At 35.3% G+C, this 27,011-nt stretch overlaps 1 protein-coding gene across 2 annotated transcripts in view; it reads right to left on the minus strand.

Annotated features, from left to right (window-relative positions):
* MICU2 (mitochondrial calcium uptake 2) overlaps positions 1-27,011 on the minus strand; it is a 152,398-nt gene that overhangs the window by 39,025 nt on the left and 86,362 nt on the right. The window contains exons 5-6 of one of the 2 annotated variants that reach the window (XM_032838185.1): positions 16,218-16,265; positions 15,170-15,252 (exon numbers count right to left, since the gene is read on the minus strand). In XM_032838185.1, the coding sequence (XP_032694076.1) occupies positions 15,170-15,252; positions 16,218-16,265 (131 nt within the window). The remainder of the gene's footprint in view (positions 1-15,169; positions 15,253-16,217; positions 16,266-27,011) is intronic. The other variant, XM_032838186.1, reaches the window with a different exon arrangement.

Below are 27,011 nucleotides of genomic sequence, written 5' to 3' on the forward strand. Positions count from 1 at the left end.
ATTTCTACAAAAAAAGCCTGCTGGGATTTTGCTTGGGAAGTTAAGTCTTTAGATCAATTTGGGAAGAACTGACATTTTTACACTACTGAATCTTCTTACCATTAACATGGCATATTCCTCCATTTATTTAGGTTTCCTTGAATTTCTACTGGCAATGTCTGAAGCTTTTGGTGAATGCTTTTGTTAAATTTATTTCTACTTTATCTGATACCATCCAAAGGAGAACCAATTTTAATTTCATTTTCCAACTATTTGCTGCTAGTATGTAGAAATACAACTGATTTCTCCATACTGACATTCTGTATTGAGAACTTCCTAAATTTGCTTTTGGTTCTAGCAGCTTTCCTTTTCTTATTGATATCTGTGAATAACGTTGGATTTACTTCTTCCTTTCCAATCTTTTTATCCCCCCCACTTGTATTGCTATTATTAGAATCTTCAGTAAAATGTTGAACAGAAGAGAGAAGCAAACAGTTTGCCTTGTTTCTGATCATAAAGGGACAGAATTCTATATTTGATCTGTAGCATGGTGCCACCTTTAAATTTTTTATAAATGCCCTTCATCAGATTGAAAAAGTTGTCTTCAATATCTACTTTGCTCAGTTTTATTATAAAGTGCTTATTTTCTTAAGTATTTTGTAAGCATGTAGTGATAGGATCATGTTGATCTCTCCTTTATTTTGTTAATACACTGGACTGCACTGATTGATTTTCAGTCTTTAAACAAATTTTGTATTGTCTGCATAAATCTCTTGATTTTGGTCCATTATTTTATATAGTATATAATGTGTTTTGTTCTATCGGATTAGGTATTCTGTGTCTTTGTTCATGATGAAAGCTGGTCTATAATTTATTTTTCTTGTTATACCTTTGCCATAAATCTCAAAATCACTTGATTTTGGTGCATTATTTTATATAGTATATAATGAATGTGTTTTGTTCTATCGGATTAGGTATTCTGTGTCTTTGTTCATGATGAAAGCTGGTCTATAATTTATTTTTCTTGTTATACTTTGCCAAGTTTTAGTTATCAGGGATATGCTGTTCTTATGAGAGGGATCTGTTCCTTTTTCTTGTATTTTCTGAAAGAGTTTGTGAAAATTTGGCATTTCTTCTTTCCTAAATGCTTGATAGATTTCACCAGTAAAACCATCTGGGCCTGGGTATTTCTTTTCTTTCTTTCTTTTTTTTTTTTTTTTTAAAGATTTTATTTATTTATTCGACACACAGAGAGAGAGAGATCACAAGTAGGCAGAGAGGCAGTCAGAGAGAGAGAGAGATAGAGAGCAGTCTCCCTACTGAGCAGAGAGCCCGATAGGGGGGCTCAATCCTAGGACCCTGAGATCATGACCTGAGCCAAAGGCAGAGGCTTAACCCACTGAACCATCCAGGTGCCCTGGGCCTGGACATTTCTTTGTGGGAAAGTCTTTGATAACAAATTCACAATTTCTTTGATAAAGGGCTATTCAGATTTCTCTCTCTTGTTAGTTTTGGTAAGTTTTTTTTGTTTTTGTTTTTGGGTGTTTTTTTTGAGTTATCAAATTTACAGTTACATATGAATAAGTTGTTTACAATATTCCATTTTAATCCTCCTGATATTTGCAGAATCTGTGGTGATATTTCCTTTTTATTTCTAACACCGGTAATTTGGACCCTCTTTAAAGTACTCAGATTGGATTCAGTACTGAAAGTTATTTATAATTTATCATACAGATAACAGTTTAAAAATACAAATAGATGTTATGCATAGTGATGGTAAGTTTTTGTACAAAATTTTAAAAAACATATTTCTTTTATTATGACATTTAATACAGTTGTTACAATCTTCATAGTCATTAAATAATTACAAATAAACCAAAGCAATTAAGATTAGTTCACTGAAATGAGAATTTTTTAGGAGACTTTTTACAACATTGGCTTATTCTAATATGGTGTGGGATTTAGACGAACAAGGCTCTGTCCTAAAATACTATCCAAGTGAGTATGGTGTGAGATAAAGCTTGCCATGTTAAGAAATACCAAGTGTTGGCAAGAATGCAGGGAAAAAGGAACCCTTGTGCACTGTTGGTAGAAATATAAATTGGTACGGCCACTGTGTAAAATGGTACGGAGGTACCTCAAAAAATTAAAGATAGAAATAACACATAATCCAATAATTCCATCACTGGGTATTCACTCAAAGAAAACAAAAACACAAATATGAAAAGACATATGGACCTCAATGTTTACTGCAGCATTATTTACAATAGCTAAGACACAGAAGCAACCTAAGTGTCCATAGCCAAAAAAGGGTGAGATTTTGCCATTTGTGACAACATGGATGGACCTAGAGATATGGCTAAGTGAAATAAGTCAGAGAAAGACAAATACCATACGATTTTTCTTATATGCGGAACCCAAAAAATGAATAAACAAACAAAAAGCAGAATCAGACCTATACACAGAACAAACTGATGGTTTTCAGAGACAAGGTTAGTGGAGGGGGAGGTGGGCAAAATGGGTGAAGTCAAGTGAGAGATACAGGCTTCCAGTTATGGAATGAATAATTCACAAAAATAAAAGCATAGGGAATACAGTTAATGGTACCATAATAGCACTGCATGGTGACAGATGGTATTTATACTTAGAGTGAGCATAGCATAACACAGAGCTGTTGAAGCACTATGCTGTACACCTAAAACTAATGTAACATTGTGTCAACTATGCTCTATTTTAAAATAAGAATAAAAAAAAAAACCCTTGTCATCTTAGAGTTTTACCTAAAACATTTTGGTCTGTACTGAGGGAGAGGTCTTAATGTACTCTGAAGATTATAGTGCTATACATTTAGTTCTATAGTAAAAGCTTCATTTAAAAGAACATATGCATTTTATACTAGCACAGCTGACCCTTGAAAAACACAGGGGTTGGATTTCGAACCTGTGCAGTTGAAAAACCATGCATAACTTCTGAGTCCTCTAAATCACTAATAGCCTGTTGCTGACTGAAAGCATTACTGATAACATATTTTGTATGTTGAGTGTATTATATACTGTGTTCTTAAAGTAAGCTAGAGAAAGGAAAATTTATTAAGAAAATCATAAGGAAAGAGAAAATATATTTACAGTACTGTACTATAAAAAAAAATCTGCGTCTAAGTGGACCTGTGCAGATCAAACCCATGTTGTTCAAGGGTCAACTGCATTCTCTTATGCCAAAAGGACTCTCTGGTTTTAAGACAGTTTCTAAAATGGCTGTACATGATACTGATTCATCATAGCAAGATAGTAAGTGCCTATCACGTAATGAAAGTGCTGTTCTAAGTGTTGGGAATAAAGCAGTTAAGGACTGATAATATCCTTACTGTCATGAAACTTAACATTTTAATGGGCTAGCGATAACAAACACTGAACAAATAAGAGAATTTCAAATAATGTCAAGTATATAACTAGACCAAGATAAAATAAAAGTTAGGGTAACAGGATTCTAAGATTGCTAGGTATGGGTTAATGTTACATAGGTTTATTCTGTGTAGTTCATAGTGAGAACATGTCATTTAGGCTGAGATGTGAATGATAAAAGCTACCAAAGGAATGGGGAAAGGACATTCCAGGCAGAGGGAAGAACAAAGTCTGTGGAAGAAAAAGGGGTGCTTTGAGAGAAACAGAAAGTAAAATTGTCATAATACATAAATGGTAAAAGGAGGAGGAGGACACATTCACCAAATACAAATTCTATGATTGAAAAAGTACTGCCAAGTTGACTATTTAAATTTATATTGATCCATATTTTCAATCACAGGCTGAAAATGAAGAAATGTATGTATGATTGACTTATTTTTGCTTTCAGAATAATGTTAGCTTAAATTCTGAAACAAGAACACTGTCCCCAAATCAAGAAGAATAAATTCTACTGAAGGCTTTTATTATTTACAATAAGTATATTATTATATAATATAGTTATAATAATAATATAATAAGTTATAATAATAATAACACTAGCACATACATTTGGCATGATAAAATTATACCACAACTATATTAAGAGCACAATCCTTCCTGCCAGTATGAAATTGATGTGAAATAAAAGGACCACCTAAGGAGAAATTCACACTAGTAAACAGACATGTCATTAAGGTATTGTTTAAAGAAAGTGCACTAAAACCCTGGCACTTAGCCCAAAGAAGCAGATGTGCCATCTATCAAGGTAAAGATTAAATGTATTAACTTTTGCTGGCTTTGATCACTGCTGTATTGTTTATTATTATCTGACAGAAAACAGCTTATACAGATAGTTGCTATATTACTTGTTCTTGCGATAGAGAAGCAATTACTTCAACAGTTTCGAGATCTCGATATTAATAAAACATGAATGTACTGCATAACACGAAAATAAACAGAGGCAATTTATATTTTAGGACATTTCTAAAAGACTTTATATTAACATATTTCATCATTACGTTCGCATTTGCTGTTCAAATCAATTTGTTATATCTATGTTTTGGGAATTAAAGTAATTTTCATAACCTACTCTCATGCATTAGCACTTACGGTAGGAACAGCAATAAATAAAATTTACCAGAGAAACATTCAGATAATCTACAAAACAAAACAAAAAATCCATGCCCTTTAAATATGTTCTTCTAATCTGAGAAGAACTGCTAGATTTGTTCAGTAAAATTTCAAATACAAAATGTTACATACTTAGGTTTCCTAAATAATGACCACAGAAATGAAACAGTTATTCAATTAATTAATGTAAATGTGCTTTTACTCTATGCTGTAGTTTTTAAAATTGAGGTCACATATGATCTTACTCATATGTGGAATTTAAGAAAGAAAACAAAATAAATGAGCAAAGGGAAAAAAAAAGAGACAAACCAAGAAACAGTTTCTTAACACATAGAGAATACACTGATGGTTACCAGAGGGGAGATGGGTGGGAGCTTGGGGGAACAGGTGATGGGGATTAAAAAGTACACTTATCATGATGAAAAAAAAAATGAATTGAGGTATAATTGACATATGGCATATTAATTTCTGGTATACAACATAATAATCTGGTATTTTTATATATAATGAAATATCACCACAATAAATCTAGTTTTCCCATCACCATAAGGTTACATAATATGCAAATACAATGTTACTGACTATAGTCACCATGCTATATATTATATCCCCATCATTTACTTATTTCATGTCTGAAAATTTGTACCTCTTAATCTCCTTCTCCCATTTTACTCATCTTTCCCAACCACTCTCCTTTGGCAACCACCTATCTGTTCTCTACATCCAGGTGATTTGTTTTGTTTGATCGTGTTTTGTTTTTTAGATTCCACGTATAAGTAAAATCATACGGTATTTGTCTTTCTCTGACTGACTTATTTCATTAAGCATAAGCATATCCTAAAGGTCCATCCATGTTGACACAAATGGCAAGACTGCCTTATCAAGGCTGAGTAACACTGCATCACATATACATACCACTTCTTCATTCATCTGCTGATGAATATTTTATTTGCTTCCATATCTTGGCTATAGCTATGCTGCTAAGACAAACAGAGGGGTACACATATCATATCTTTTTGAAATAGTGTTTTTATTTTCTTGGGATACTCAGAAGAACTGCTGAGTAGTAGGTATGGGTATGTGGGTATGGGTATGTGGCGTTTCATACCATAGTGGCCTGAAAAGCTGTTTGATATGATTTCAATCTTCTTAAATTTGAGAATATCCTGGAGAATGTTCCATGCACAATTAAGAAGAATGTGTATTCCGCTTCTTTTGAATGGAATACCTGTATATATACCATTAAGCCTATCTGGTCTAATTTTTTTTTTAAGGCTGACATTTACTCATTGGCCTTCTGTCTGGATGGGCTCTCCACTGATGTTAAGTGGGTTACCATGCTGGGGTAAGGTTTTTTTTCTAAGAATATGTCTCTAACTCTCCTGTTCCAAGGTGACCTTTTTATCCTTTGGTGTAGAGGACCTGTTCAACTAGTTTTGAGATCTTTTTCAGAGGGCTTTGACCCATATGGAGCTATAGATTTGGTGTGAGTTTAGGGTCTTTCTACACCCCCATCGTCTTTATGTTGTTAATTTAAATTGATTATATCAATTTAATAGCTCTATGAATTATCAAGTTTACTGTTTTATTTCTATGATCAGCATAAAGAACCCTGTATTGGCTTAAGATGTTGACCTTTATAATCTTACACTTAAAAAAAAATCAGCAGCATATCCTAACATGCTCTTTTCCTTGTTTTCTTAATTAATGAGTTGATCATCTAAAAATTTTCCAAACATTTAAGGAAAAAATTGTAGTATTCTGAAAGCGTTCCATAAATTCAGCATGTTAAGTTAGAGAAAAAGTATCTGAAAACTTTTAAAGCAGATATGCTCAACAATTTCAGGAATACAGACTGTACATACAGTAAAAGAGATAAGCCTAGTCTCTTGCAATAGGATACTGTTTCAGTGTTAGAAGAGACCTGAAGAAGACAAAAAGAAAAACAACATGCCTTCTATCGCCTTTTTTCACATTCAGTGTCTCTTTTAAAGGCTTTGTCATTCAGACTTGATTATCATCAAATATTAGAATAGTGAATCAGAACTTTGGTTTGGTAAATATGACAGTGATATTGCCAGAGGTTCTATTATGTCCACTTTATAAAATCACCTCCAACTTTACAAATCTAGGGAGATATATAGTGGATAAAGTACTTCTAAGATTTGGTTCCCTATGCCTAGTGACTGCTAGAAACAGAAGCACAAAGTTCATCCAGGTCTGAGGGAATTATGGTCTGTGCACACTCTAACGAGTTTAATTTGTGTAACAGAATTTTACCTTCATGTAGAATATCCTTTTCTTAATTATTAGCCTCAACTTGAATAACAATCTTAAATACAACTTCTTCTTAGACCTGAGGTAGATACAGTTAGGTAGGATGTAATGGTACCTTGTGACTTATCACACTCATATTTCAGGTTCTACTTGTGCAGACAGACAGGTTTTCTACCTTAAACTAATATCAATTTCCTTCCTTAAACATCCAGCATCGCAGAAGAATTTTTTTCTACTGGCATTGATTTTGCATTTTCTATCTACTCCTCTTTAGCCTTTTGCTCTGTGGAACTGGTCTCTACTACTCTTTTCAAAGTGCTTCTGTAATGGTTCCCAAAGACCTACAAAATTTAAGGAGTTCTCTACTCTGTTGCTATCCTAAAGAGTTTGATATTAAACACTTCCTCATTGTTGCTCTTTTCTTCCCTAGATTCCATTATCCTGCACTCTCTGGGCTTTCTTCATACTTTCTGGTACTGGTACTCTGCTGCTTCTGGTACTCTGGTACTCTGCTGCTTCTCAGTTTCATTCTTTGGCTTCTCAGTCTCATTTTGACCTCTTAAATGCAACTGTTTTCCAAGATCTTACCTTTTTCACTCTACAGTCTACCCTTTAGGTCACATACTCTCATGACTTAATTATCACCTCTATCAGGATGCTTCCTAATCCTGGCTATATTCTTATCTCCAGACAGTTGCTTGCTACACTTCTCTATCTCTACAGGGTGTCCCAACAGCTTATAAAGGTCAGATTTCTAAGCTCAGAGTTAAGGTATTTTTCAGCCTAGTTGTCCTTTGCACTCTCCTTCAAATGAGGCAAGCTAACATTGAGGAAAGAGCAAGGCTTTGGAACTGAATGGATTTGGTTAAGTGTCAATTTTCTCATCTTTAAAATGGGGATATTACTACTCAACCTTGTAGGCTGCTGTAAAGATGTAATAATGTAACATATACCTTGAACATAACCAATCCTCAATAAGAAGTCACCTTATTTTCTCTTAGATCAGTTAGTACTATCATTATTCCTAGTTAGGCTAGCTGGAAAAAGGAGTAATCTCTGATTTCTCCTTTTTCCTAATCTCTCCAATCCAGCCAGAAACTAGGTTCTACAGAGCCTATTCCACAGCACGTCCCAATTATATTTCCAACTTTTCACTCAGTTGTAAATTTGACTACACTAAAGCTTAACAAACTTCCTGCCTCCAATCTCTTTTCTATTAATTCAGCTTTCATACTGTGGTCAGAGATGAATTTTGGAGCACTGAAGTGCTACAATCTCCTTAACTGCCTGATGTTTTCTCCTGACAGCAGTGTTCAGTTCACATTAGGGGATTCTGTCTCTTAGGTCTCTGTTCACATTCCAACCATACAAGAACAGCAACAGTGTTTTTATAGTGGTCTATATTTTATAAAGTTTGTTTTCCCAAGAGATAATTAATAATGTTTATTTAATCACTGTTGATGCTAAATAGAGCAGTATGTTTATTTTTGCTTTCCTTAGTCTGAATGAAATAGAATTTAAAGATAAATTTATGATGACTATCTTATACTTCCTTTCCTGCTTGCTTTTTGAGTATTTTTTAACCTGAGTTCCTGAGTAAGAGCCATAATATCTAGAAATCCTTTTTTTTTTTTTTTTTTTTTTTTTTTGGGTCTATTCACAAGTACCTTTAACTTCTCAGCAGAATTCCAGGCATCTTTCATTAACTAGATCATTACCTTACATTTTTCTACAACTGTAAACTTTATCCATACTGTTCCTTTGTAACAAGCAGATTTGCTAACATTTATTCACAATGATGTTGTAATGAAACAATTCTTTTTAAAAAATATTTTATTATTTATTTGACAGAGAGAGATTATAAGTAGGCAGAGAGGCAGGCAGAGAGAGAGGGAGAAGGCTTCCTGCTGAGCACAGAGCTTGATGCGGGGCTTGATCCCAGGTCCCTGAGATTATGACCTGAGCTAAAGGGAGAGGCTTAACCCACTGAGCCACCCAGGCGTTCTGGTAATGAATAATTTATATTTTTTCAAACCCATATCTCTTACATATAACATGTTTGAATTTATGAAACCTTCCAAATATTCTTTAAGCAGTCACATAGTATAGTTTTTTTTATAGCTTTCTGTTACTTTTAACTTCTACCACTTTGATAAAGTGAATCCTGTAAGATTACTACCTGTTTTTCTAAACAGTAAATGAAACTTCAAGTATCTAAAAGTATACTTCAAGCAACTTCAATCCTCTGGAACCCTCCAGCTTTCTTAAGTTGCAAACCCATGAGAAAGATCTTTTTCAGCACTGGAAACAGTTGTCATGAGGGGCATATAATAAAATATTTATGAAGATTTTTCAGAATTTATAGTCTTATATATTCGAAAGCAGGGCTGTCCCACAGAAATATAATGGAGCTACAGAAGTAATTTTAGGTTTTCTAGTAGCTGCATTTAAAAAAGTAAAAAGAAACAGATGAACATGAATTAATATCCCAACATTATTACTTCATCATATATTCAATATAAAAATTGAGATATTTTACATAATTTTTTCTTCAAAATCTAGTGTGCATTTTACATTCACAGCATCTTCACTGTAAATACCTGATCTGTGTTAAGATTTTGTAAAATTTACAACTGAAAAAGTAGATCCAGGGGCGCCTGTGTGGCTCAGTGGGTTAAGCCTCTACCTTCGGCTCGGGTCATGGTCTCAGGGTCCTGGGATCGAGCCCCACATCGGGCTCTCTGCTCAGCAGGGAGCCTGCTTCCCTTCCTCTCTCTCTGCCTGCCTCTCTGCCTATTTGTGATCTCTGTCTGTCAAATAAATAAATTAAAAAAAACTAAAAAAAAAAGTAGATCCATATACCCAGCTTGCTTCAAACATATGTGAAAATCTTCCAATATCTGAAGTAAATGTCAGGTTTTAAATTTAAATTTTATATTAATTAAAATTTAGAAACTCAACTTTCTTAGACACCATATTTCAGGGGCTTGGTAACCACATGTGGCTACTGGCTACATTACTGGACAGCGCAAGTATAGATTCTGTACTTTATACATAATTCTAGCAAACTTTGTTGCCTGTTTTCCCAGTGCACTGGAGACTAGAAGAAAAACTAGATGACTGGAACTGACAGAAAGATCAACTGTTCATTACCACTGATACCAGTGATAATGAACTATTATTATCCTAACAATGAGGACAAAAATCAGAAATACAAATTAAAAGCATGAAAGTCTAAGGCCATTCAGTGTAAGGCTAAGTAACTCATGCCCTTAATAGACTCTCAAAATCTAACTAGCCCATCACTATGAAACTGACCTTCATAATGATAATCCTGAGCTGTCAAAAAAAGAGGATAAATTATGCACATTATTAACTACTTTGAAAAGATGGAAATACATATATTCTTGAAGGGCTTATCAAAAAAGTTACAAATGTTAAAAATTTAATCATGTTAAAAAGGTAAGCCTCAATTTAAAAAATCATTTATATGAGACATTTCATTGTCTGATACTGCCAACTAAGTACATATTAATGTTACTCTTATAAATTCTAACTTCTGTCATGACAGGTTTCAGCAAGATGTCTTCTTTAGTTTGTGTTGGAAAATTTGTTATTTTATGACTTTATAGACTTTGCTCACTAATCTTTCTAGTATGTTAATAGTCTGTAAGTCCTAGCTTTATCCAGCTGCATTGGGATATACCTGACATAAGATGTACAAGCATGATGGTTTAACTTATTAAGAAATGATTATGCAGTAAGTTTAGATAATATCTATCATCTCATACACATGCAATAAAAAGGAAAAGCAAAAAAAAGAAAAATGTTTCCTCCTTGTTATGAGAATCCCAGGAGCTACTCTTTTAATGACTTTCCTATGCATCACACAACAGTGTTAACTATGGTTGTCATGTTGCACATTACACTCCTAGTACTTATTTATCTTCTCACTGGAAGTTCGTACCTTTTGACCACCTTCCTCCCATTCCCATTTATCTTCTCACTGGAAGTTCGTACCTTTTGACCACCTTCCTCCCATTCCCATTCCCCCCAACCCTGCCTCTGATAACCACAAATCTGATCTCGGTTTTTTTTAAAGATTTTATTTATTTATTTGACAGACAGAGATCACAAGTAGGCAGAGAGGCAGGCAGAGAGAGAGAGAGGAGGAAGCAGACTCTCCGTTGAGCAGAGAGCCTGATGTGGGGCTCGATCCCAGGACCCTGGGAACATGACTGAGCCGAAGGCAGAGGCTTTAACCCACTGAGCCACCCAGGAGCCCCTCTGATCTCTTTTTCTATGAGCTTGGTTTTTTGTTAGAGTTCACACAAAGAAAGACCATATAGTATTTGCCTTTCCATGAGTCCCATTTTTTTTTTTTTTAGATTCATTTACTTATTTGAGAGAGCGAGTGAGCGAGCACAGAGCCCAATGCAGGGATCAATCCCGTGAAACTGAGATTGCGACCTGAGCTGAAACCAAGAGTTGGACAATTAACTGACTGCCACCCAGGCACCCCACCATGAGTCCTATTTTTAAAACCTCACCTCCTATTATTTCAGTTCAGTGTGTTTCATGAAGTGCTCCTAACCACACAAAAATCCAAATTTATCTGTTTTGGTGTGAGGGTATATTTTTTATGTATTTTAGGATACTTTCTAGAATTTTATACCTACACACTGATTTGAAATATTGAGGCTAGTCTATGGTTATGCTGAACTCATTCCCTTCTAATATTCCAGAATTCAATTCCCTATGATTGTATACTGGGTTCTTTCTCCCTAAACAAAAGGTAAAAAAAAAAAAAAAAAAAAAAAATCTTAACTGGCTTCCACATAACCAATTCAGCAGATTAACTGATGCTCTCTGCTCCCCCTGTAGAACTCCATGACAGATATTCACAGAAAGCTCTTGGCAAATTTCAAGTATGCTTGCACACTCCTGCTCTCAGCAGCTGAGCTCAATGTTTGTTTAGTTTAAGTCTTTTCTGTTTCCAAACCAATTATGCTCATTGCACTTGTTACTATAATTACTTAATTTTATTAAATATTACTGTGAAGTAACAGAGTTTTCTGGAAACACCAGAAAGCTGGAGAAGTTTGCTTTTTAAAAGATCTTATTTATTTATTTGTGCGAGCACACAAGTTGGGGGAGTGGCAGAGGGAGATGGAGAAGCAGGGTCCTGGTATCAAGACCTGAGCAAAGGCAGACACTTAACTGACTGAGCCACCCATGCGCCCTGCTGGAGGAGAAGTTAACTACACGGGGACAATGGGACATTGGTCTTCCTTTTTGGCTTAGGTGAGAATGTAGCTTCAAAGACAAGTAAATTTGGTGAAAAATCAGAAAAGCCTGAAATGGAAGCATTAAGCACAGAGACTGTGTAAATCTTTTTTCTAAATGGTAATATAAACTCCACATATAAAAGCATAAAACTTAGTCTCTTAGATCTGCCAACCCAACACTCTGAAGTATGTGAGCCAGTATCACCTGCAGCTGCCAGATCCCATTAGAAACTGCAATGTCAAAAAAACCATGATGGGATATCCTGCACCTGTTCCTATTTTGGTAGTCAGCTTGATTCTCTGAGTTTATGAGCCTTGGTTAAACACAGAAGGGGTGTGGGTGCGTGCACGTATGTGTGAGATAAAAAAGGGAGGAGGAATACTTTCGAGTTTTTGTTATTAAGGCGAACTGCCAAAGAAAAAAGTTGCTTCTAAATAGGCTAAGACTGTAAAGAGTAGGAAAAATCACAAAGATCTTGAAGGATCCTACATTTAGACTGCCTCATATACCTGTCTTTACATTTTTTCCTGTACTTTAAACAAACTGGAAACTGCAGATGATAAATTATAGGCATACACAGGCAAGAAAAACAGGTGATTTCAATCAGTGGCTCCACTTCAAAGAAAAGGCCTTGCTTCTGGAATGCCTGGGTGGCTCAGTTGGTTAAGCATGTGCCTTTGGCACAGGTCATAATCTTGGGGTCCTGGGACTGAACCCTGCGTTGGGCTCTCTGCTCATTGGGGAGTCGCTTCTCCTTCTTGCTCTCCCTCTGTGCATGTGTGCATGCACTCTTTCTCTCAAATAAATAAATAAATAAATAAATGAATAAATAAAATCTTCAAAAAAGAGGCCTTGGTTCTAAAATGGATGTGCATTTAATTAAAATGTCTGTTATTTAGGTATCTTTATTTTTAAAAATTATTCCCCCTTTAACAGATTCTTTAAATTAACTGAACTACTGATAGTGGCCACACCAGGCAAGATGGGTTCTACTACACTTTAAGCTAAAACACTGAGAACTGCATCTGCTACTTTATTGTCAACTCACATAGATGTTCATGTCATTTACCTTAGTTTCCCCCAAATGCTTAGATTTATACATTCTTTATACCCTCTTCCAGATCATTTCTATAATGTTAAGTAAGCCTACTTTTTATTGGATCCCACTGTTTTATAAATTTATTCTCTAGTTAGAACCTTTTGCTGTGTTCTTTGTAGTTTTTGAGACAGTTTCTTGTATATAAAACCACATATCTCAGTAACTGAATTTGCAAAGCCTGTAGAATGATTCCTTATCAAAGGTGTTTACTGAGGTATAACTTGTATACAATAAAATGCACTTATTTAAATACACAGTTTGAGTTGTAACAAATATATACACCCATGTCTCTACCATCCTAATCAAGGTCTGTAATATTCCTAGCACTTTAAGAGATTACCTCATGGAAGCTACAGTCCATCTGTAGTCAATTCCTTACCCCCTCTCAGCCCCAGGGAACCAATGATCTGCTTTCTGTTAGCACAGGTATGTTTCTTTTCTAGAGTTTCATATCAAAGGAATCACACTGTATGTACAGTTCTTCCTTCACTTCATTTATCCATGTTGTTGTACTTACTGGTAATTTGTTCCTTTTTTTTGCTGAGTAGTACTCTACTGTATGGATACAATTTCTTTATCTAGTCACTTGATGAACACTTAGGTTGTTTCCAATTTGGGGCTATTATGAATAAAATTGTTAAGAATAGTCACATACAGGTCTTTGGGTGAACATGTATTTTCTTTTCTTTGACTAAATACATAGGACTGGAATTGCCATATCATATGCTGAGTATATATCAAGAAGATGCCAATTTTGTTTTCCAAAATGTGTATGCCATTTCACACTCCCACAAGCACTGTAAGAGAGTTCCATTTGCTTCATGTCTCAAACACTTAAAAAAAAGTCATTAAAAAGAAAGTCATAAAGTAGTCATTTATATAGGTACTCAGTAATTATCAATGGTAGTTCTAAGAAATTAGTATGTACCAAACGCTGTATTATATATTTATCTACATGTTCTATTTTTTTCTCCACAAAACACTCCAATACATTAAAAACACTTAACTCTGGAAAATACCTAACGGTTTATATGCAGAGGCTTTTTAAAAAAGATTTTACTTAGTTATTTGACAGACAGAGAACACAAGCAGGGGGAGTGCGAAAGGGAGAAGCAGGATTCCCGCCAAGCAGGGAGCCCGATGTGGGGCTCGTTCCAATGACCTGAGCTGAAGACAGACACTTAATGACTAAGCCACCCAGGAGCCCCCTAGAGGTACTTTTTAAAAAATATTACCATCAACATTCCTGGAATGGAGTGAAATTTAATAGTTGTATGCCTTACACTTATCTTGGAAACATATTTTCATTTAAACATATTTTTAGCTTTTCAAATAATAGCTTTAGCAAATTCCTGGAAAATCTGCACCCATTTATACCTATTCGTAGCTTTTTCATTTTTCCCCCATTCCTTTTTTTTTCTTTTAAAGATTTTATTTATTTATTTGACAGAGAGAAACACAGTGAGAGAGGGAACACAAGCAGGGGGAGTGGGAAAGGGAGAAGCAGGCCTCCCGCTGAGCAAGGATGTGGGGCTTGATCCCAGGACCCTGGAATCATGACCTGAGCTAAAGGCAGACACCTAATGACTGAGCCACCCAGGCCCCCCCCCCCAATTCTTTATGAAGGCTTAAGTTTTAATTTTTCTTATTCCTTTTTTGGGGGTAGGGTATATAAGAATAATTCTGAACATATCTATGAGACCCTATTATCTGTAAATATAAAATAAAACCCTAAAAAATGTAGATGCATAAGCCATTTCTCCCATAGGAATCTTATGCTCTGTTCCTTAACAGTTTCCTCAGTTGTATTATGGAAAATTAAACACTTTTGAATGTATTAATGATTTCTTCACATTTCATATGTAAGCAATGGATATAATTTTGATTTTTATGGAAATGTAAGATTACACAAGCATCCAACTATTTTATGACAAACTAAGTAGAATGTACTTACCTTAAAAAATTCCTTTTTCTCAACCATCTCATTACCATCTGCATCCAGCATTTTAAAAGCAACATGAAACCCAGTATGGGGTTCTGCAATTAAGTGAAAAGTAAATAGTTATTTCAATGTTGGTGAAATGTAAATTGCTTACTGATCTATAGGTCTTCAAATTTGAAAAAAACTTCCAGAAATTATTATACAAGTGCCTAAACAGACAAAAAATGATTTCTTATTATAACAATTTTCAAAGGCTGATGTATTTTCATGGCTGTGCTATTCTACTATTAAGTGCTCTACTTTTCAAAGCAAAACTAACTTGAGAACTTGTTTAACTCTATCAGGGGCTTTCCTATATTCTTTTAGTAACTTGGCTACTTTCATACTGATTATTACTCTTTATTTCCCTTTCTCAGAGTAGGGTTTTTAAAAAAATTTTTATTTTGAAATAATTTTAGATATGTGTAGATATGTTGTTAAGATAGTATAGTGAGTTCTCATATATCCCTCAGCCAGCTTCTTCTAATGTTAACATCTTCTATAACTACAGCATCATTGTCAAAACTAAGAAATGGACACTAGTAATAGCATTTTAAACTGAACTATAGACTTTATTTGGATTTCAAGTTTTTCCACTAATGCTAATTTTTTTACTTTACGATCAAATACAAGAAACCATGCTGCATTTAGTTGTCAGGTCTCCTTACTCTGCTCCAAGCTGTGAAAGTTTCTCATTCTTTCCTTGATTTTCATGACCAATCTGAAGAGTACTGATCAGGAATTTTGAAGAATGTCTGATAAGGGTTTTTTTTTAAACATGTGAAGGCTAAGTCTGATTCTCTTCTGTTCAAAAGTCTTTTAAGGAGACAGAGTTATCGGGAGCCACAGTACAAAGGAAGCTGGAGGGATAAACTAATTCAACAGTATCATTTTGTTGATATAGAAACTAAGGTAGCAATTATGTTTCAATGATAAAGACATAAATACCATACTTCCAAAACCTTGTTTGGTAAGAAGAGAGAATCCACATGATCACTGAGAAAAACAGTGGGGTACTTACTAGTGAGAATTGTAAGCAAGAAAAGATACTCAGTATACGAAATTAGTCCTGAAAGAGATAAAATAAAAACATCAGAAGTTTTTTTTTTTTTTCCCCTCAGAAGGTAAATTTTAGAAGGTTTAGAAGTAATCATATATAGATACTATATGGAAACTTCACCTAATTAAAAACACATACATTTGGGGGCACCTGGGTGCCTCAGTTGCTTAAGCATCTGATTCTTGATTTCTGCTCAGCTCATGATCTCAGGGTCGTGACACTGATTCCTGCATCTAGCACTGGGCGTGGAGCCTGCTTAGGATTCTCTCTCCCCCTCTATCCTCCCCACCTCAAAAAAAGGTGGAGGGGAGAAAGAAAGAAAAAAAATTTTTTTTTTTTACTTTATCTCTCTTTGATTCAGTGGAAAACTTCTATAATAGAGAGTTAAGTATAGTACTAGTACTTAAAAAAGATACTATGTTTTTTCATCAGGTTACCATTACTAGTAAAAAAGGGGAATGGCTGTTGGCTAGCAAATAACTGGTATCCGCTACAGGTTTTTATTTGCATGGCACTTCACACAATTTCTCCCCAAATTACACTATTAATAACACCTCAAGTAAAGCAAATTTAAAAATTCAGTAGAGTAACAGAGATCTCAATATACAAAAGGTCAAACTATATTATTTAAAATGAGATTAGATCTTTGCAGCAGTAACTTGATTTTCCTTCGGGAAACCATTGCTTCCCCATTCTCAAACATGTAGTTTTGGTAGGACAATCATCCTTACCTTTGATGGTAGATGCTGACAGGTCTAAGCCAATCATTGTACTCTAACTGAACTGGTGGAGAGATGGGCAAAAGGCTGACCCAAGATAATGAGCAGGTTCCATTAGTCTGGCTGCAGGGACTAGTTCAGGGAAGGCCTTGACCTAAGCTGGGTCACTCTGAGTGGAATTTCTGATGACAATGCTGAATCATTGACTTTATTTATTTATTTATTTTTGTCTTCCCCCATCCCCGCTGGGCTTTGATGATTTGAGAATGTTTCACTTAGGAATGCGAGGCAATGGAGAGAGTGCCTGGAACTGTCAGCCAGCCAGTGTTTAGGGCCTGAAAATTCAGCCAATCTTTAATCAGCAGGCCTGAAAGATGGATACTGGTGATGTCTGAGTCCTGAATTAAGTTGAACTTGAAGCTAGCTCTGTGTCTGGCCACTAGCTAGCTCTACATCTGCCCCTTTCTTGCTCAAATTGATAGTGCCTGGTTTTAGTACTTGCAATGAAAAGAATATAAATATATAATATATAATATAAACACAGAAACAGTATCTTATAAATCATGGCTTCCTGATAAGCTAAAAATAATTTCCTCCCTGGATCAAAAGTTTGATATAATAGCAAAACACACAATTAAAAAATCTTCATCATGGAAAACTTCAATGATAAACAAAAGGAGAGAGAATATAATAACTATATTACACAGATCAACTTCAGTAATTAACTCATGGCAGATCTTGTTTTATCTATATCTCTTTTCACTCCCTTCCTCCCACTTCCCACTGGATTATTTTTTTTAAATATTTTACTTATTTGAGAGAGAGAGAGAGATACCATGCACATGCACACTGGAGCAGACGGGCAGAGGGAGGAGAAGCAGACTCCCTGCTGAGCATGAGCCCAACTCAGGGCTCTATATCAGGACCTCGTGATCATGACCTGAGCTGAAGTTAAGACATTTGACAGACTGAGTCATCCAGGCGCCACTCCCCCACCCGCATCGGATTATTTTGAAACAAATCTCAATATATTATTTCATAGTAGAAAATTCAAGCTGTATCTCTAAAAAGACTGTTCCCTCCCCAAAATATATTTTATAAAAAATTATCAATAATTCCTCAATATCATCAAACTCACATCACTTTTACAAATGTCTGTTTCAGAAAAATTTTTTTTCAAGTGTGCTCAAATCAGGATTCAAAAAAGTTCCTTGCATTGCACTTGGTCAGAGGATCTCAAGTCACTTTTTTTTTTATTGTGGCAAAATACACGTAACAAAAACTTTACCATTTTAGCCATTTTAAATGTGCAGAGTAGTGGCATTAAGTATTCAGTGTTTTGCAACCATTATCAGAACTTTTTAATCATCAAAAATTGAAACCCCACAACCATGAAACACTAACTCCATTCTTTACTGCCTTCAACCCCTGTAACCTGTTTTCTGTCACTATGAAACTGCCTACTCTAGGGACCTCATATAAATGGAATCATACAGTTTTGTGCTTTTGTGTCTGGCTTATTTCACTTAGCATAGTGTCTTCAAGGTTCATCCACATTGTAGCATGTGTCAAAATTCCATTCCTTTGTAAGGTTGAAAAAATTCTACTATATGTATATACTACATTTTGTTTATCCATCCATCTGCTGATGGACATCTGGGTTGTTTCTACCCAGCTATTGGCTATTGTGATTAATGCTGCTACAGACATTGGCGTACAAGTACCTGTTTGAGTCTCTGCTTTTAATTCTTTTGGGTATTTACCCAGGGTGGAATTGCTTAATCATATGGTCATTCTATGCTTAATCTGAGGAACCTCTGTACTTTTTTCAAAAGTGGTGGCACCATTTTACATTCCCACCAACAGTGCACAGAGGTTATAATTTCTTCAAATCCTTGCCAACACTTGTTTTTTTCTCGATAATAATGGTATTAAGAGGCATCTCACTATGGTTTTGATCTGCATTTCCCTAATGGTTAATGATGTCAGGCATCTTTTCACATGGAAATTAGTCAACTATCTTCTTTGGAGAAATGTCTATTTGAGTCTTTGCCCATTTTAAAATTGGTTTGTTTTTCCTTGTTGAGTTATAGAAGTTCTTTATATAGGATTTTAACCCCCTATATATGATTTGCAAATATTTTCTCCTTTCCTGTGGGTTGCCTTTTTACTCTCTTCATAGTGTACTTTGATTTACAAGTTTTAAATTTTTCTTTTGTTCTGTCTTAAATCTTTTTTTACCTTAAAAAAAAAAAAAAAGGTTCTATGTCCAGTGTACAGCCTAACGTGGGGCCTGAATTCACAACCCTGAGATCAAGACCTGAGCTGAGATCAAGTCAGATGCTTAACCAACTAAGCCACCCAGATACCCTCCCCCCTCACCTTCCAACTTAATTTTTAAAGATGCCTGGTCATTTGACCTATAAAGTTTCTTAAAGTCTAGAATATTTTGCTAACTGCATCTTCTTGGTGTCATTTTACATGCTGCTCTAACTTCTATGTTTTCTATAAACTGTTACTTAGATCCAGAGGTGTGTTGAGATTCAGGTTTGACTTTTGGCATGAATTCTTTTTTTTTTTTTTTTTTTTAAAGATTTTATTTATTTATTTGATGGAGAGAGAGCACAAGCAGGGGTAGCAGCAGGCAGAGGGGGAGGGAGAAGCATACTCCCCAGTGAGCAAGGAGTCCAACACAGCACCTGATCCCAGGACTACAGATTATGACCCGAGCTGAAGGCAGATGCTTAACCGACTGAGGCACCTGGGCACACTTCTGGCAGGAATTCTTAATAGTCAGGAGGCCAGAATAAAAATGTCTATAAAAAATGCTAAACACTACTGAAAGAGAATGATAGTAAAAGTTACAGATTTTAGAAATACGTGAAATCATTTCTAGAGTTTAGATGATCAGAGATGTCCTAGAGGAAGTAATTCTAAAAACGGTCTTCAAAAATATGGATGAAAATTTTAATTAAGAGGTGTGGGATAACAGATGAAGCTGAATATGAAACCTAAATAAAAAATACGAAAATTGAAAAGTGAAATAACGTCTATGTGGAAGAAGCAATGGGAAATAAGGCCAATATGGTAGCCCAGACATGAGGAAAAAAGCCTGCAGAGGGTGATGGCAGAGGATTTGCCTTACTGGCTCCCAATCAAGAAACACATAGACTCAGGGCACAAGTTCACAGTAAGGCAGGTAAGGACTTTATATCTAGGTAATTCAACGTTTTAGTTACAAGTAACTTCAGGTACATATTTTAAATGACGTAATTTTGTGCATTACCAACTTTTTGGTTTTTACTTTGGAGCAGGTGTACTTCTTTTTACTAAAAAAGCCCACAGTATGTCTTCAGATATTTTTCCTTAAAAAAATTCAGTGTTTATAAGGAGGGAGAAGAAATTAAATGTGTTTTGTCATTACCTTGTTACCTGAGAGAAGTACTCTAATGTAAGTTGAAGGATCAAAGTATTTCATTCCTTGGCAGACTCAAAAAAGCAGAGGATAGGTTTTTTTCCCCCTTTCCAATTTTCAAAGGAATACGGCACCATGAAAAAAATGGCCAAACTGCTAGATTGACATGGGCTTGGTGCCAAGAGGAGGCCTCACTCTTCTCTACACACAGATACATGTCCTCTACAAGGGGACTTTGTGAAAAAGAAAATTCCAGTGTCATTCTTTGAAATGCTGACTTAAAAAGCTTCAATAAACAGAGTTGAGACAATGTAAAAACAGCACCTATACTCTCAAGATAGATTATAAACAATATAGTTCTACAACAGCATTCTAGGCATCTGCCCTCCGAAAATGCTTTTAAAGAAAACTGACACTTCAGAATGTAGGAGAAACAGTTTAATGCATATATTTCTTATATTTAATTGTAAAGTAAATGCTGTTAAATGGCAATATTTTAAAAGTGCATGTTAAATAGGTGAAGTATTTTAAATAATTACATTTAAAAATGTGTTAATGAATCTGTAAGGAAAGGCCATTAGAAGAGAGGACTAAATTCTTTTAGTATGCTTCTCTACAAATATTTTAAATTTGAAACCATTCTAAAATATGGCTTGCTACTGAATGCAATTTTGAGAACTCTGTTTCCCAAAGAGAAATTAACAAATTCATCATAAGAATATACTTATATATCTTACAATGTATCTTTTAATTTATATTCAGTACATCCTTAAGGACTATATTATACTGAGAATTCTGTTCAGTTCAAAAAATGCACAATAGTTATAACTTATATTTTTCTTTGTAATAATGTATGGTAAGATGAGTTATTTTCTTATTTCAAGGATATACTATTATTTGCTAGTTAGCATATGGTATAAATTTTGATAGTTGTTTTACATGGTAAAATGGAATATTTTACACTGCTCCCAATGTAGCTAAATTTTATATTTTTTTCAAGTGACTTCATTAATATCAACAAAGAAGTATATGTGAAAAAAGTGAATCTGTTGAATCTCTCCCATATAATGTTCATATTAGTGTCTTTTCTTTAAGCTGGAAATGTACATTTCAACTTACGTATTTCAGAGTTTCATAGAAAAACAGAAATAACTGTTGTTAAGATACTCCCCAAGATTTTTTTCTTGATCTGTTTCCTGTAAATTCTCTAGAGGTAGGGAGAAGAGAGGATGAATTCGATAAATACCTAAGAGGCAAAAATAGGAAGACTTTGTTATGTGACTGCATCTGAAGGACTAAGTGGTAAAGAAAGAAAGGGTTCAAAGACATTTCCTGGGTTCTGTTGAGGTGGGTGAAAAGGAGTACTACCAAATGAAACCAAGAAAAGAAGATGCTGGTTTAGGGAGAAGATGGTGAGTTCAGTTTGGGATATGATGAACTCAAGGAAACAGAGACCCACAAGCCGGGATCTGGCAGCTGGTTTGGATACAGAAGCCTGAAACTCAGAAGAGCATCCTGGGCTGGAGAAACTGAAGGGGATCTGAGAGTCAGCAGCAGTATACATGGGCACTAAACAAGAGGAGGAGAACAGTAAGCAAAGGACAGATCCTAGGTAGTATATCAATGCTTAATGCACAGGAGGAAGAGAAACCAACAAAAGAAAGAGATGTTCCAAGAGAACTGGGATGTAGTTTCAAAGAATCCAAGAGAACTTGTGGCACATGAATTTGCCTAGTAATAATAAAAAGATCTTTTAGTGACACTTGATCTCAAGGCCCGGCGGAAAAGCATTATGTATGTTATTCCCACCATAACTGTCGAAATAGAGACTGTTACCTTTATTTTATAGACAAAGTAGGTGTTAAAGAAACTTACAAATTCCAGGGCATACAGGAATTGTGAAGCTCCACACATTCGGCCTGTGACACTTCCCATCCTTAGGGACGGGTGCTCTTTTCCCAGCTATAGCACGGTACAGTAGATGTGTCCGAGGAATGGAGAATGTGAAGGGTTGGGACTGAGACCCCAGCCAGAGTAGAAAACAAGCAAGCACAGGAGAGCCCCACGTTAAGGGAAACCAGCGTTTGGAAGAGTGGTGAGCTAGCAGTTCTTACTCTGCCCTTTCATGGCATTTCTAATTCTTCCTACGTATGCAGCCCTGCTGTTCCTCATTTCCCTGACAGCTGCTTAGTTTTCCTGTCATTGTTAAGCCACACTTTGAGTCCTGATTTCCCTACCAGTCTTTTATTAATGAAGGCTGTTCTTCCATACGCTCCTGTATGGTAGAAAGGTTTAAAATTCTCCTCCTGCAGGTGCCCAGCACGAATCATTTATTCCTTCTGATTGACTTTGAAATGAATGCTATCTCTATTATTATCCTTGCAGTTAGTTATTCCTCCTGGTTCCTTTTAAAGCCTCTCTCTCCCTTTCTCTCTAATCATCTCCTTTCCTTTCTTTTTCATACTAATAACCTCATGCACTTTGCCTAGAGGAAAAAATACCAAACTTTCTGCTGTGGATTCCACTTTCTATTTTTCTAATAGTGCATCAGTAAGGGCCCTCCCCCCAGCCATCTAGAAATACTGACTTTAAATGCTTTTAGAAATCTTGGAAATGTACAATGGCCCTATTCATTCTGAGAATATAAATAACTCTCCAGCTATGTAAGGAACAGGGAAAGAGTACTATCCAATAGGAAAACGTGTGAGTAGGCTGGTGAATTTATCTCCTTGACAGTTAAAAAGGTATATATATAGAAAGAGAGACAGAAACAGACATATAGAATATATGTGCCTGTAACTGAAAGTTAAAATAAAGAAGTTACTGATAATCCTCCTCAGCATCCTCTGAAAATAAACATTTATTTTATCTCCCTTATGGCAGAGAAGCAGTGATGCTGGTCAAGACATACAGAGTCACAGTGCTGCTCCTAGAAACCAGAACCACGATTTCCAGAAGGGGCCACACTCTAACAGAGTCCTGACTGGATGCCTCTCACAAAAATGCCTCTCTGATTCCTCATATGCTGACAGCAAAACTGCTTCATGAACCTTGCTGCTGCAAGCAGAGGCTGAATGAAGAGAACAGTGCCCTCAATTTTAAGAAGAGAACAAAACCTATTTTTTTTTAAGATTTTATTTATTCATTTGACAGAGAGAGATCACAAGTAGGCAGAGAGGCAGGCAGAGGCAGAGAGAGAAGCAGGCTCCCTGCTGAGCAAGGAGCACGATGCGGGACTTGATCCCAGGAACCTGGGATCACAACCTTAGCTGAAGGCAGTGGCTTAACTGACTGAGCCAACCAGGTGCACCAGAACAAAACCTTTTAAAATCCCTCCTTGACCCAAAAGAAGGGAATAAAGAAAATCTTCCATTATAACCTAAAAGCTCTACCACCATTTGCTATCTTCTCTATACCAAAGAAATGAATATTTGCTTACTGCTCTTTGAAATCTTAACTCCCACATTATACTTTAGGCCTCAAAATTATCACCCTTCATTTGCCAGATGACCTCCCACTTCCTCTAGTTTGTTATATCTTCCTTCCAACTCCATTATCTCCTGTGAGATATATAGTTTCTCACTGCTTGCTAGGATTGATGAGTCAGCCCTTTATTCAAACTCTCCCCATCAGAATGACCTGTTTGATTTCCCCAACTGAGGTGGTTCCGGCTAATTTCACCAAAGGAGACAGAGAAGAAACCACTAGGATGGTAAGAAAACAATACCAAGGAAGTATGGGGTCCTAGAAACCAAAAGAAGAGACTGGTTTGAGGTGAGTGCAGGTAATAGTGTTAGTACTGCTGGGGTCATGGGTGCCAAGAATACAGAATATCTTCACTGGATCTGACAACAAGGTCAGTGATGGTCTTGACAAGAGTGGTGTTGTTGGAGAATGGGTGCCAGACTGAAATGGGCTGCAGGATGACTGGGAGGTGAGGAAGTGAGCACAACACAAAATAAAGAGCTTGACTATGAAAAGGGATTACAAAGTATGGAGAGAGTTGGATGTAGGGTCACAGGAGGAATGTCTTTCCTTAAATATGGGAGATGTTGATATTATAAAGAGAGGAATGATACAGTGCTCAGAAAGAGAATATGGCAAGGGGAGGGAATAACACTGGAGTGGAGAAGACTTGGGAAGGCAACAAAAGAAGCCTGGGGCCTATACAGGGAGGCAGGACTATTTCTGCCATAGGGAACAATACTTCTGTAACAAAGTGAAGGTGGAGAAGATGGACATAGTTGCAGGATGTAGAGGAAGTAGATTTGGAGGCATGTTCTTTTTGCTTTATGTAAAGGAAAAAAATGCCTTTAAAATTCATTAAATTCTTCTCTACAAAGGATATACTTCATTATGAATTTTACTAATTTTAACAATTATTTTCATGATTGTGAACAGAGAATATATGATATTAAAGAAACACTCATGTAATCTATGGTGGGGTAGTGTAATTTAAAAAACTGTCCTGTGCTCAAGACTGCCAAGATCAGGTTTATTTACTTCAATTAACTTAATGCATTTTATAGGTCATGTACTTTGAAATAACTATATGCTACATAAAATATGGTAATACAATGAATAACTTCAATTTAAATAGTATCTAGTTCAGGAAAAGCAAAAGTATTCTATACTATAGTTGCAGGTCATTAAACACTAAGCTGATAAAACATCGCTCATTAGGAGACAGAAGTTTCACCTAGTATATTTCAGAAATATTTTACATCAAAAGGAAGCATCTTAATGAAAAAGAAAATAAAATTACTTGCTGATAATTCCATGTTTTTATTCTGGTGTTGATAAATAGTTGATGTACTCTTTCTAAAATTTATGAAAGCATTACTGCTTAGCTGGATTTCATCTTATTGATAACATAATACCAATTAATCTTAACTGGGAAGAAGATCAATATAAATCACTGAAAATACTTATTTAAAAAAAAATTAAAAAAAAAAAGATTTTATTTATTTGCCAAAGACAGAGAGAGAGAGTGAGCGAGCACGCACAAGCAGGGGGAGTGGCAGTCAGAGGGAGATGGAGCAAGTCCCGCTGAGCAAGGAGCCCAATGTGGCACTCAATCCCAGCACCCTAGGATCATAGCCTGAGCCAAAGACAGACGCTTAACCAACTGAGCCACCCAGACATCCCATATCACTGAAAAGATTTAATTGGAAAATATTTTTAAAAAACACGTTGTCATTGTACTTTCAATTCACAGAAAAGCTAACTCAAATTACATAATGAAAAAACTCAAGAGACTTGCTTAAATAGATCAGAATAATTATAATTAGTGTGTTCATGTTAACATTAATGTTAATAACATTAACATGTTATGTGTTCATAACATTAATTGCATGTAATGCAATTTTAGATGAGTACCTGTTATGTGCTAGAGAACATTTTAGGCAACGTGTTATGCAAATGGCCACACAGATTTATCATCTTAGAGAATTTATGGTTTAACTAGAAAATATAAGAAACAGTACAGTAAAACAAAATGCAAAAAATGAGAAAGAACAAGATCTCTGGTGGTTTCAGAGATTACTTTCACAGAGTAGGACAGCTGATGAGCAGGAAGTTGGCAGGTGCTGGCATTTAAGGCACTCCTGATAGTGTGGAAGGTTAATGCAGGGGAATGAGGCTTGTGGAGGTAATTCTTTTCAGAAATGAAGAGTGCTTCTAAGGTCCTTGAAAATAAGTCTCTTTTTAAAAGTATTACAGATTAATCTCTTATATCTTAGATATTTTTCTCTTAAAATAATCTAAACTTCCTTTTCAGTTTTTACTTTATGAATTCACCTTAAAAATAACTTTTAATTCCTAAAATTACATATTTATATTAATGATTTAGAAAAAATGCTGAATTAACCTACTCCTAATTCTAATATTCTGCCACAAGGTCAAAATTCCCCTAGAATTCTCCCCACCCTTCCATCCTACAAGGAAAAAAAAAACAATCAAATATAAAATAACTGAGGTTTTAGCCACAGACATCACTCAAGTTTTCACAACTGGTAAATACAGCATTTTTGTTCAAATCCTAAAATGTGTTCCGAAAGTATTTATCATGAAAGGATACCTCAAAGCCAGAGCTTTTTTCTTTTTCTTTCTTTCTTTTTTTTTTTTTTTTAAAGCCTGAGCTTTGAGTTAAATATCAGTATTGTGGATTTAAATATTATTCCTAAAATCTTCTCTGAAGCACCAAATTAATGACACTTTCCTAAAATCTGTATTAACTATGATTTAAAAGGCATTATTTATTTTAATTTATAATCTCACTAATAAGAGGCCAAGATTCAGTTAATAGTAAAATCTTAAAAAACATACAGCAATTAAAATAATGTTACTATTTTCAGTTATAAATTTCCAGCATGTCAGACACATAGTAAGGTAACAAAGACTAACTGGCCCAAGATCACATAGATAACTAACGGAGCTGGGTATGCAAACTCAGCTTAAAGCCCATGCTCCTAATCAGTTTAAACAGATACTATAAACATTGAAGACACCTTATTTTATTATATCCTTTCAACAATCCCATAAAGGCAGGCATTACTACCTTGTTTTATCTTTAATATTTTTAAAAGATTTTATTTGTTTTGAGAAAAAGCATCATCAAAG

This window comes from Lontra canadensis, unplaced genomic scaffold, assembly GCF_010015895.1.
Source record: "Lontra canadensis isolate GAN:19392208 unplaced genomic scaffold, GSC_riverotter_1.0 scaffold103, whole genome shotgun sequence".
In the NCBI taxonomy this organism is placed as follows: domain Eukaryota; kingdom Metazoa; phylum Chordata; class Mammalia; order Carnivora; family Mustelidae; genus Lontra; species Lontra canadensis.